This window comes from Tauraco erythrolophus, chromosome 6 (assembly GCF_009769465.1).
Source record: "Tauraco erythrolophus isolate bTauEry1 chromosome 6, bTauEry1.pri, whole genome shotgun sequence".
Taxonomy (NCBI): Eukaryota; Metazoa; Chordata; class Aves; order Musophagiformes; family Musophagidae; genus Tauraco; species Tauraco erythrolophus.
Window position 1 is genome coordinate 23245688 of NC_141470.1, and position 13381 is coordinate 23259068.

At 39.8% G+C, this 13381-nt stretch overlaps 1 protein-coding gene across 1 annotated transcript; it reads right to left on the reverse strand.

The window, feature by feature from the left end:
- Nucleotides 1-10721: 10721 nt before the first annotated feature.
- C6H11orf91 (chromosome 6 C11orf91 homolog) lies at nt 10722-12288 on the reverse strand. Its single transcript, XM_086612766.1, has 2 exons — nt 11934-12288; nt 10722-10789 (listed from the first exon to the last, which is right to left on the reverse strand). Exons 1-2 carry the CDS (start codon nt 12286-12288, stop codon nt 10722-10724), a joined length of 423 nt encoding a protein of 140 aa, XP_086468892.1.
- Nucleotides 12289-13381: the final 1093 nt, after the last annotated feature.

Here is a 13381-nt window from a genome sequence, read left to right on the forward strand (position 1 = left end):
AGATTTATAATGTTGGAATGCCTACATGCAAACAACATGAACAAACAGAAAAACCCCAAATAAGAACATTTAAATAGCCTTCTAGAAAGAGAAACCATTTCAGTAAAGTTAAACAAAGTACTCTTCATACTACTGAGGAAGATCTGTTAGACTTTCAAAGTTACTTTTGTTTGGTATTGATGACGTGCAGTCTATTGAGTATTCCCTCAACCATCACTCTAAAACCATTGTGGTGCACTTTATTAACAAAGACATTTTACATTCTTCATTCATAATGGCTTTTTATTTTGCTTGTAATATGTTTCTGTATTTTTTTTTTTTAAGTATCAAGTAAGATTATATCAAGACAATAAGGACATTCCTGGGAAAGAAAAATCATGCTGTAATATTTATACTGTCTGAGCACAAAGCAATGATAAAGTGAAAATACAGTGTACAAATAATTTGTAATATAATAAACATTTTGTATGGCTACAATTACAATATAGTTTTTCAATATTGATTTCAAAGGAGAAAGTTTAAAGTTATAACCTCATCAAAATATGGTCATGCCATTTTTACTGATAAAAATTTAGTCCTTAAGATTTTTCTACTAAATGTCCCAATTTTCTTTAAAATTATGTTAAACGTTTAAGTGAAAATACTGGTTTTTGTGTACAAAAACGCTGATCTTCTGACCACTATTTGTCTTCAGAATTGTAAATCATCAGTAGAAGCATCTGCAAATGAAATGCACTTGATATCTGAAATGAAATTACTTCTCAATATGTGTGTGAGGACCACTCTCAGTAGTTATACTATGTGAGACATTTATTCAGTAGAACAGTAACTTTAAGTGGGTACTCTTTGATGGTTATTTTTTTGAGAGAAGCTCTAGCGCTTAGTGCAGAAGTTAGAGTAATATTTGTATCTCATAATATCATGGATAGAACTTAATAGAAGTGCACGTAAATCCTCTATATAGAAATGGGGAAATTATCATAAGTAATGATTGTTTCTTTTTCAGGCTAACTTTGAAAAGGTGAGACATGGAGGAAAGAAAATGTAAGATAAAAATGCAAAGCAGGTAGAAACAGCAGCATTGGATTGAGTGGCAGAACAAGTGAGGCCTCTGTCTTGTTTAAGGGACAACCCATACAAACTAACTATGGTTTTCATTATGTTTCAAGATTTCTGACTGTAAAGAATTAATTACATTTTAATGCACGTTTTTATTCCCACGTTGCAAATAGATGCTGGCGGTTAGCTCTTGTACAAGCCTGAAGGAGCTTGAAAGCAGCAAGTTTTCCGAGCTAGCAGGAGGAGTCACTTCATTTTGCTGACCTTGTTCATCCTGTGCACATTTGAGCAGCTCTGAGTACTTTATCCAAGGATGCTGTAAATCAGTTACAGACCTGACCTTGCATTTCTTGTGCATAAACAAATCTCAGTGGCTTCCCATACCTCACTGACATGAAACAGGATAGGAAGAGAACAAGTGTGAGATAATATGAAGGATATTAACAGGTCGCGTATACCTTAACAGTCTGGAAGCCATGGCTCTTCTGTTGCACGCTAACTCATACCTACTAGAAAATGGTTGTGTTTGGCAGTTGTCCTTGGCAAGGTACATTCCTTTTATTGTCAGTGACCGATATGTGTAAATTAAGACTCAGTCCTATTACAAGAAAGCATCTCAATTAATGCTTCCACTCCTTTATGTAAGCCATATGTATTCTCTGTGTCGCTCCACATGAGAGAGTGGCATAATTAACGCAAGTGGCTTCCAGTTACTCATAGTAATCTCTTGTAACAAAACACTGAGTAATAGGACATCTTATATATTCTGCTAGGGGAGGAGGGGAAAAAAAGACATGATCATACAGTATGTTAGCATATTAATACCATTAGCCTTTTTTTAAAAGCTTTGTGAAAAAGGGGCAAACGTGGTCTGCTAAGATCAGGACTTCTCACCAGTCAGAGTGTGCGCAGGGCAAGAGCTCCCTTCTGCTCAGTGTGCGGCTACAGCTGATGGAGAAGATCTCTCCTCTCACCACTTACCACCCCTCCGTAACAGAGTACAAGCACACGGCTTTTTTGAGTAAGACAGACGTAATTTTGAAAATAAGTATATGGGGTAAATAACATCTACCTAGTTCTCTGTGATCGCTCTGGATGCGTTCCTGGTCTGCTAAGCAATTTTTTCAAAGCAGTGTGTGTTAAAAAAGAAATTAATTAGCTCGAGATCATTACTATAATGTTATTTAGACATAGCACTGTAGACTTTGTAACAGTTCTATATAGAATCAGTATGTCAAATGGTAACTTACACTTTCTGTACTAGACTTTCTTTTCATGGGTTAATTTTTTTAGCCATACCTCCAAGACTAAGATTTTTTTTTTTTTTTTTTTTTGCTTATCAAAATATTTCAGTTATATTTTTCTGTTTTAAAGTGTAGGCATGAAAAATGAGGATGAGAGAAATCATTTAGAATGCCTTTTTTGAGCTCTTGCCTTTTGTAAATAAATAATGCAAAACTCAACTTGTGGAAATTAGATTTATATAGGTCAGTAGATGAATTGGGTGCTGACTTGCTCTTTAAAAGAAAGTTTCAAGATGGGCAAGTCATAAAGGCAGACATACCTGGTTAATACCGCAGAATCTCTATTGAGAATAACTGTGTTGCAAATCCTCAATCAAAAATGTTTTGCTGTGCCCAATGAGTGAAAAGCAATCAGAAAACTGAGCATTTGGGGATTCCTGTTGTTGAGGAACATTTTTTTTTTGGCTGTATACAATATATGGGAGATGGGACAGGAATTTCTCTGGGGCTCTTAGGTAGACAGACTACCCAATGTAACACATTGGCCCTTTGGGTGGCCCTTAATACCAACAGACATAAAAACTATAGCCACCAAAGCGGTGTGGCAGACAGGTAGTTTAGCTCCTGATTTTTAAAACTGTTGAGATGCCTCAAAATCATATAATATTTTGTGGTTTTAAAATCTATGTGTATATATATGTCCAAAACCATTTTTTGAAAACTAGTTCATCAATCCATCTATTTGTCCTCATACATTTCAGGTTCCTTAAGGTGTACAGAGGCAGTAATGAAGTTCCCAGTTTTTCTGTTGTGAAGCTCATAAAAGATGAGAAGTGAGTTTTAAATAGTTATGTGGTCAAATGTATAGCAGATGTCTCAAGAATAATTACAAATACCATGAAGAGATGTTTCAGGAATGAGATTTTTTGGCATTTATTAAAAATAATTCTTATTTAAAGAAGTGCCTGACTTTTCATGAATTTCTGTGGTTGATTCATTCCGAAGGAGTAGATTGAAATTATATTACATTCTGTAAATAATTTTATAACTTCATAAGTATGCATTTACATGCTACGCAATAATGGGTCCAAAGGACTGTAAATTATACAGAAAGTTGATTCCACTGAATACACTATTTAGAGAGGAGGTGATTTTCTTCCAAAGTAAGAAGAAAGTGTTTCTTCACTGCTGTTCAGTACATTTCTATGCTTTGTAAACCAGCATGTAAACACCATAGCATACATTGGCATCAGTTAAAATCTCATCTGTCTGACAAGGAGCAATGAGTTTTGCAGCCTCCAGTGGGACCTTGTAAAGAGTGCCTGTGTACATGATTAATTTTTTAAACTATTAAAACAGAATCCTGTGGGTCCTTAACTCTGGCTTTTTACAAGGAATCAGTGGCTTTTAGGTCCTGCATCACCAGCAAACTTAACCAATACATACCTTGAGATGTGATGCAGCAGAATACAGAAGCCTATGCCAGGGATTCGCCAGGATCTAAAAAGCAAGTGACTGTAGGAGAAGAATTGGTGGTAAACCTTCTATTTCAGCAGTGGATGGGCACTAAGCAATTATGAATTGATTACTATGGCAGGTGAAAGAGTCTTGAAGTTAACTGCTTGGAATCAATTTTATGTATTTGGTTAGCTTTTGATTTCTTCATTTGTTAAAACAGTGCAAAAATAGCAACATTAACAGTGCATTGTATTTCAGTTATAAACATGGGAGATCTGAATGTAAGCAAACTTGAGGTTTATTCTTTGTTCTTGCCTTTATCTACTACTTTCAACATTGCAAGTAGGAAAAGAAAAAGTTTACCTTCCACCAAATTAATTTTAGTATTTCTTTCTATGACAGAGAGACTGGGAAGACCTTTTTTCATTTCATGTTGATGTTGGGTTCTTCAAACTGTATTCAGGGTCATATTTATAGAAAAAATAATAGTGAAACCAAAAATTCTGGAAAATAAGATAGATCTCATCTTACTGAGGCTTGAATTGTGGTTTAGGATTTAGCAGGAACAACTCACACCCAACAAAGGGTCTGTTCTAGGCAGTTTTTAGGGTCTCGTTAGAAGGGACGCATGTGTAGCACAGATATTCCTATGTTCTTTGACTTTTTATTTTCATTTAATGTCTGTATTGCCATCGCTGTGCATTTTGAATTTGACTTTTACATTGATGTACACAGAGGTGCACTCTTTAGCTTGCTGCTATACTGCTGTATCCTAAAGTAACAACATACATGATAAAATTTTTAGTTAGCTGTAGCACTGCATGGCTTTGGCACACATTTTGCTTTGTGATATGTACAGATGTCATTAGTATTAAGATGACATGAATATAGATAACATCTTCCACTGAAGTTATTGGCAAAACACCTGCACACTTCAAGGAGAGCAGGACTGATCCAGTATTCTCTCAGTGAATTAACTATCACAAGTATCTTTAAATTGTGCCAGGATAGGAAGGATGCTATGTAGTTATGAGTAGCTGGAAATTAGGAGATAAGAGGTCAGTTGTCCCTTCTTCATAATTTCAGATTAGTCCTGGGCAATGCACTTAATCTGACTATGCCTCAGTGTCCCTGTCTGTAAAGCAGGGTGAAGGAACTGCCTCTCCTCGCCCCTGGTGAGAGGTTGAACTAACTGATAAATATTAGAAAAACTGAAACCCTGGAGTGGAAGTGGATACTTAGTACGAAGGACTATTTATTATTTCATGGAACTTGGTAATTGCTCTAGACTATAAATTACCTATGTTCCCCGGTAGCATTTAACTGTACATGAATTTACAAGAAAAAAACCAAACCACCTCCTGATACTGTTTCAGTATGTTCTAGGAACCCTTTCCAATAACAGCTGCTACACTCTTTTACAGAGATGTTATATCAGTGAATTGTCTCACTTCCCATGCAACCCATCTCACTTTCTGATGAAATGAACTTCTCTTACGTCTTTGAATTATGGGAAGGACTAGCTCTGCATGGTTACAAATATCCATGTTATCTTTGTTGTTCACAGCTTGATTCAACTAAACTGTAATGGCTGTGTCTGTGAAAACTGCTCAAAATTTACAAGTGTTTCAACTGTAAATGGGAAAATTAGTTTTCTGAAGCCAGTTAGAGCTGCGAAATCCAGAGTGATTTGTAAAGCCAAGTGTAAAGATTAAACTGAAAGAAGAAGAAAATAATTAAAATTTTATACTATGCAATCAGAAGGGAAATCTTCAAGAACTGGTTCCTTGTGCAATTACAAATGTAAAGCCATACCAATGGCAGAATTTTACATATCACTGAAAAGGAGGCATTTAAAATGTTCTAGGTCATTACCAAATGGCTGTGTTTTTACTCTGAACCATAGAGTGATTCTAGAAATGAAGCTTATGAGTACGTAGAACAGTTTCTTTCATGTTAGTGACTATAGCGTAGTTGGAGTTGCGCATGTTTTTTCTTGGCAATTTTGCACATTAAATAAAATATGTCTTAAAATCTATGTTGCTACTTATTGGTTATTCCTGCCATGTCCTTTTCTGTAGATTATCTGCTTTAAAGCATGAACATGCTTTTCCCTTGGAGCTGCCAGGCTTTTGGGCTGTGTAGGGGTCCCACTGCTCAGAGTCTCGAGGCAGAACCTGGTAAAGGACAGGAAAGGAGTTTTAAGAACTCCACAGGTTAAAACCGTGTATTTCAGCAGTGGCATTCCCTCTGAAGAAAGGCATTTGCCACCTTACAGAGGTGAGCAGGAGAATAACCAGTAAGCCTGTGGATTTTGAAGACGTCCTTTGAACCTGTGTTTCCTTTGTGAATTTTTGTTCTCACTGTCATGTCCTCGATGCTTTCCCCTATTATTCAATCAGTTGCTGTGTTTTTTATTGGTATTTACTCATGCCTAAGTTTCCTGCCACCAGTTTGAAGTGAAATGAAAAGAAAAATGAAAATGCAGGTTATGTGCTTTTGACAGTACTGCTCTTGTGTAATTTGTGATGCAAGAAATTTGGAATAAAAAGTTCATTTTACTACAAGGAACACATCTAACCCTCTCTCCGTATGTAGTTTCAGAGAAAAAAAAGAGTCAGGAAGGGATCTTCCCAAAATAAAGGATAAGTGAAGTTCCTAGTGTATATATCACTACTCAGGTTCTGGACAGATGGTTATGCTTAAGATAAAGTTATATATATCTAAGTTGTGACTGTGAGTGGTTAAATTGCCTCAAGGGGTTGTTTTGGCTTTTCTCAAGATATACCAAAATCTCAGCCTATTTCGCAAATGTATGTTTTTAGTGTTTAACATTAAACAACCAACTAGTGTTATTAATAATGTTTCCTTAGAAAGGCCAAATGCACCGCTTCTGGACTGTTTCCTGATTAGCACCTCTTACGGCGCCTCTTTGATTCGGTATCTACATGTCACTGATCTTCTGAAACACTACCTCTCAAACAAACAGAAGAGGTCAAGTTTCCTAGAGTTAAGTGCTGCTCTTGATTTCCCTACTTTATGTTGCAATATTAGCTCTGAATTTTTAGGACGGGTGAATCGATCACACAGCATTCACTGCTGAAACCAGAAAAATAATTTTACGATAGCTTAGTGCTTTTGGATTTCCTCTGTAATCTGTCCCTGAGCTAATTAAGGCAGCTTTACTGGAAGATTAATTTGCATTCTAATGATCTATTGTAATCAGCCTGAATATCTATTTAGAGAATTTTAACATAGCAAACTCTAAAATAAAGGAGTCTGAAATTTGATGGACCCAGCTGTTTGGTATAAAATACTTTAAAGCTTAAATGCATTTTTTGTTTTCAAATGGCTTTGTAACTAATTTTTCCCATCATAAAGCAGCCAAGACCGCTTTGGGTTTCAGAAGTGAAAGACCTGAGGGCACTCCTTGGGGAGCACATGAATATCACCGCAGGTGTTAGACATGGCTCTCTCAGTGAGACAGCTGTCATTCCTCAGCCTTCAGGTTGGCTGAGATGGTGTGACACTGCTTTTTGAGAAGCCTTCTTTGTTATGAACTGGAAAGGGGAGCAACCTACTGATGTTTCGAGATCTCTGCCCATGAATCAAAATTGTAGCCAAATGTTTCTTTCTTGAATGATAGATTTGTCGAGTGATAAGAGAGCTGTGTGAAAGAGATCTGAGTATCTAAATCTCAGGTTTAGCCTTCCCGAAACAGTCTAAAAGAACAGGTACAAATGAAAAAAGGATGATGTATGCTTTGTGAATAAAAATAATGCATAAGAATGCTCATTCTATTTTGCTTAATATATGTTTAATTTTTATGAAGAGAACAATAAATAGAAGAGGTTTAAGATGCACTGATTTGAAAGAAGAAAACCTACAGAGATGAGAGCAAATTATTGGATGTAACAAGGTCAGGTGGAAACAAAGAAAAAAAAGTAAAAAAAATGTTCATGGGCAAATGAGAATCAATATATGTGCCACTATGTTTAACTGGTTGTTCGTCCAGGCTACTAATATAAGCTTATTACTCTCTTGCCAAATCCATGCACATGAATGTGTTAGTATTTCGAACTGAAAGTACAAACAGGGATTCTTTCCAGGCAGAAATATTTCATCATGTGTCCTATGTTTCCCCTGTAGTATTGAACTTACTTTTGTAGGTGCTGCTTCACACACAGAAGGCCAAATTGCCTTTCCAGTGAAGACAGCACCAATGATCTTGTTGGAACGCTGAGATGCTTCAGTGAAAGGACTTTGACCACAGCATCCTGACAGCAGAGTCCTGTGGCTGATGCTGGCCGCGGGAAACCATTCTGCCTTGTTTTGGCATGTGAATCAATGATTTTTTTTTTTGGTAGATATGTGTCCCCAGGAAACTTTAATTGGGATTATGTAATAACTGACGTTATTCCTTGTATTATTGCCTGGTAATTAAACATGAAGTGTTGTTTTAGCATAAAGGCCATATGACAGAAACTGAACAACAGATGGAAAAAATATTTAAACTATGCGCTGGGAAAAGTAGCTCTGTTTAAGCCAAGAAAACCTGAGTGAATAATGTCCAATGAGAGCTGGATGCAAAGTGAGATACTTTTACCAAGGTGAGGTGAAGTAATAGTTAGGAAGCAGTGATCATAGGCAATGGAAATCCTTGTAGGCCCTTGTATTAACCACGGGACACTTAAGAGTAGTTTAGGAGTAAAATTATTCAGGAGATTTGGGAAAATGAAGATAGTTCTTCTGCTACCTAACTTGATTTAAAAGCTGTTAGTTCTGTGGGAAGCCTTTGAAGGCCCCCGTATATTGGCCCTTTTTGTCCTGTCTGAGTTTGTCTTGGCGGTGTTTAGTTAAGCACTAATACGGTTCCTGTTTTCGTAGTAGTTAACCATTGTAGTATCTGTTCCTAAGCTTAGCCTCAAAACTCTTTGAGAGACTTTTATCCTCAACCTGCAGAGGGAGCTGTTTCACCACAGCCCAGATTTCCCAGGTATTTTAGTAAAAATTCGGTTCTTTAGGCATCTAGATCTACCTTTTGTATATTTATTGCCTCGGCCTCCACGACATGGCTGGAGAGAGAGAGAGAGAGAGAGAGAGAGAAATCATCAGTGGTTATGTGAGCATTTCCTGATCAGGTGTAAAAATACCTCATTTAAGAAGCCTACTTTAGAAGTTACTTGTGCTATCTGGAGTAAAATAGCTTAAAATAGGCCGACTAGTGAGAACAGAACTGTTTAGCCAGAAGCACAGTGTCATTAATTAGGCTCTAAAGAGCTAAGCAGCAATTAAATGGTGCCAAGGTGGGCCTAAGGAGTAGATTTAAGCAAGCTGAAGGGAGAGGAGGGTGTTTCTGTTGAAGTAAATAATGCATTTGGAGGGTAAAGGGGGAGGCAGGTGGCAGCTCCTGTTGACCTGCGTATGCCTGACCCAGCATGCGGGTGGTGTTGGGGCCATTGGGAGCCCTGAGCAGCCTCTGGCCATCCACCATGAGACTCTCCATGGACCTATGCTACAGGCAGTCTCGCCCCTGGGCTTCCTGCTTTGCCCCAGGGCCCTATCCCTCACCTTGCCCTGCCTGAGGCACGTTGGAGCACTGGACAAAACCTGGCCTTGCCATGCTCCCCCTGGCCCTGCTCAGGCTTTGTTTCATTAAAAAACGTTATTTGTTAGCAACTGGAACCGTGAATTGCCAAATCAGTGGAGACACTCGGCTGACAACAGCAGTTGTGGATGGTAAGATCCTGTTTAAGATCTCCTAGATACTCTGATAAATGTGATCGTTGTGATTTGCTGATTAACAAATGGGAGCTATAAACTAGATTTTTTTTTTTTTTAATATAAATTCTGTGTAGGGCAGATCAAAATCTGGCTGGAGAGATGAAGATAACAAGAGTGAATGCTGTAATAAGCAGTAACAGGAAATAAAATTTTGATATCATAGTGTGTTAAAACGCTACACAGTCAAGGAACTTGAACGCAGTTTAAAAAAAAAAGATTAAAATATTACTCTTTTTAAAAAAAAACCTGCTTGCCAAAATATGATAGCTTCGAGGTTGGTAACTCTTATTTCATGCTGCCACCTACTGCACTTGATTTAAAACAGGAAAAAGTAATTGGCAGATTTTTATCAGTCTGATGAGCCCATTTGCTACTTTGTTAGGTTATTCTCAATGCCCTATACGGCTCTACTTTTTTAATGGCAGATGTTCCCCAGATCTTCAATCAGTCATAACTGCCTCTGTCCATTTTTTCCATGAAAGGACATGCCTTCTGATCATAAGGATGTTGTCACTCCAAAAACAGCCACAGGCTTTAGCCTAAGCACTATTAGTCCAAAAATAATAGTAAAATGTTAGTTGAAAGTGAACATTATATGACTATTTTGTTAAAAACTAACTTAAATCATAACTTCTGTAATTTTGTGGTACACTAAAGACAATAAAAGAATACACTGTGATTGTAACAAAAATTTTTATGCTAACATGAAAGTAGTTTTCTAAAGCTTGCTTAGAGGCATAGGACTTTTGACCATGTATATTTACTTTCATTTACTTAAAGTACTTAGAATTAAAACAAAAAAAACCCTCCTATATTTTCTGTTGGAGTTACTGTGTTTCCCTGCTATATGAATCTTTAACATCACCAATGGACTGCTAGGAATCCTGACATTAGCAGTGTTAATTTCTTAGTGTTTTTGAAGAAATTATTTTCTATTCTGTTTGCCTATAGAAATTGGAGAAAAAAAATGTTAAAATACATGGTAGTATTATCAGTAACTAGTCCCAGACAAATAATACACAAAAAAAACCCAACAGGAAAGTATACTGTGTTTTTTAATTTGGTAGGAGAATGGCGTATAATAAGTAGAACGATAAAATCGAAGATCCATTAAAACACTCTATAGTGATACAGTGACAGAATATCCAGCTGAAATAATCCTCATCATGTTGGTGGCTACTTCTTCAGCTTCTGTCTTGCTTTTACTTCTTGTAGCCTTTCTTTCAGTGCCATCAGATATTTATCTAAACAGGAACGAAACATAATTTGTCATTAATTTTATCATTAATACTTTACAATACTTTTAAGAAAATCAAATAATTTGTTGAGCAAAGTAGTGATATTCCTTACATTTTCTTGTCTAGCAAATATCTGAAAACTAGAGTTTCTCACATGTATTGAAAATAGTAGGTATTAAAATTGAAAAAGGTGTGTGTTTTGATGACAAAGGAAAAAGTTCTTAATTTCCTGTTCTAAAAAGTAAATGTATGCAAACTACCTATCAATTATTTTGAAACCTTCCTTTCTATGTGTGTATCTGATGGACGTTTTTTCTGTGTTTTTGCAACCTTTGCCTTCCTGAAAGTTTCCTGACTGGCAGCCTGTGGCCTTGATGGAGATGATGAGCATCGCAACCTTACAGTAGTTGGTCTCCCTACTGCTCTCAGTAATCACTGTCTGCTGAACTATTTTATTTCCCGTATTTCCTTCATGGCCAATAGGTTTTAAAATGAAAATGCCAAACTAATTTAATGTTTTACTTTTTTTTTTTTTACGCCTCCAACTATCTGCAGTCATCAGTGGCCTTTATTTTACATCAATGCTGATTTACAACTACAGCATCTCATTAGTAGTGGATATGTTTTACATATACAAAGTCCCTCAGATTTGAGCAGTGTCTGACTTGTTTTTTTGCTGATGCTTAATTACTTTGGTGGTTTTATGAGTTTGGAGGCTTCGTTCCTTTGTGCAGAAGTAACCGCATCTGTAATTCTTGCGTGTTGTTTAATTTGTGCCCCTAGCCGGTTGCCTTTGACCAGTGACGAGGTAGATGACACCCCACGTGCTCCCCAAGGCACCCGTGGCACCAAACCTGGGGAGCCTCACACCTAACCCTGCAGGAGCACGGCCGTGTCCCCTTGGCTGCCCTACGGCGCTGCGCGTGCGGCGGTACCCAAGGCTGCCCGTGCACATCAGGTTTCGGGGTATTACTGATGGAGGAACCTGCTGCCTTTGAGGCTGGGCTTGTGCACAGAGGCGGCAGGAGCACCGCCGCTCCCCTGCGCGGTGGGGCCGGGCCAGACGTCTGCCCGGGACGGTCTCGGAGCGCGGGGAGCCGCAACGGCCCCTGGGGCCGCGCCCTCCCGCCGGTCCCCTGGACGGACGTACACTGCTGGGCGTCGAAACCGTCGCTCATGAGCGCCACCAGCTCCAGCTCCTTGAGGCGGATGTTCAGCTCCAAGATCTCGTCCTCCAGCTGCGGCGGCTCCCCGGGCCGCCGCATCGTGGCCCCGCCCGCCTCCGCCGTCGCCGGCGGGCAGAAGAAGCGGAGCGGCTCGTAGGCGATGGGCGCCAGCCCCGCGGGCCAGCGGGGCGCCTCGACGGCAGCCGGCGGGGGCTGCCGCGGCGCGCATGTGGCTGCGAAGAAGGTCCGAGGACCACCGGCCTCGACCGGGGGTGGGATGGGCTCGGCCCTGTCGTGGAAGTGGGGGAAATAGAACCGCGGCGGGCGGTTCTCGGCCATGGCGCCGGTCGCCAGCAGCGGTTGCTCCGCCAACGGACCGGGCTCCAGTCCGTTGGGCCGCGCTGGGGCCCCTCCGTGCGGGACCTCGCGGGCCCGCTCCCAGCGCGGGCGGGGGTTGCCCCGTTTCCTTCTCTTCTCCCGCGGCTGCCCGACCTTGCCCCGGGGCTTCAGCCGAGCAGCCGCTGCCCGTCGGCGGCTCGGGGTGCGGGCGCGAGCCCTGCCGGCTCCCCGCAGCGCGGGGCAGAGGATAAATTTTGACTCCCGACGTTTAACGCACGCGGTATAGAGCACAACTGTGGGTGACGTTTCCAGCATTGCTGAGTTTTCTTGCGAAAGGGCAGGAGTTTCACCCAGCAATTTTATTTCTGGGCTGGGGTTGTGATATTTCAGGCGTGCGTTAGGCTCTGAAAGTAGCGTTTTTTAAAACAAGCGAGGAAGGAATTATCCTAAAAATCATCTTCTAGCAGTTTATCCTCAGGCTATGTGTGAAATAAGGGAACCAGATACTGAGAGTGGAAGGATGTTGGTGATGAGATTAGGGAAAAATTTCGTCTTCAGGTGCTTGTTAGCAGATAGCTAATGCTTTGCATATCTGACATTAAGGATTATAGGGTGGGGTTTTTTTTGAAGTGGATGTTCCGTCTCTCTCCCCATTATTTTATTTGGATTTGAAGATGACATCTGTCATTAACACCAGCTGGCTGCTTGCTATTTCTTTTAGCCCTAGCTTTTTCCATGAAACACAACAACCCTCTTCCAGCCCTAGGCAGCTATTGGGACTTTGCTGATTACTTCTGCGGACCTCCAAACAGGCTAAAAAGACCCTCTCGGGTTTCCAGCAGGAGAACTTCCGGGATGGATTTAAGCTGCTTTGAGGTGTTCTGGACAACCCTAATAAGACAGATGCTGTACCAGTGCTGTTGGTAAAGGACTGATGACTGCAGGAGTTGTAAAGGTTAGTTATAATCAACAAATTCACTTAAAATGAGGTGAAAAGCCCAACGCAGTACTAATGCAGGCTTGAGCAGTCTTCAACAATACACAGCCCCTAAGAGACCTCTACGTGTTCTGGAGTAAATTCCATTTTAAAAGC

Coding starts and splice junctions, on each gene's coding strand:
- C6H11orf91 (XM_086612766.1), bottom strand. CDS start 12,288: ATGGCCGAGAACCGCCCGCCGCGGTTCTATTTCCCCCACTTCCACGAC. Junction 10,790..11,933: donor CGGTTTCGACGCCCAGCAGT/GTACGTCCGTCC, acceptor GTTCCTGTTTAG/ATAAATATCTGATGGCACTG.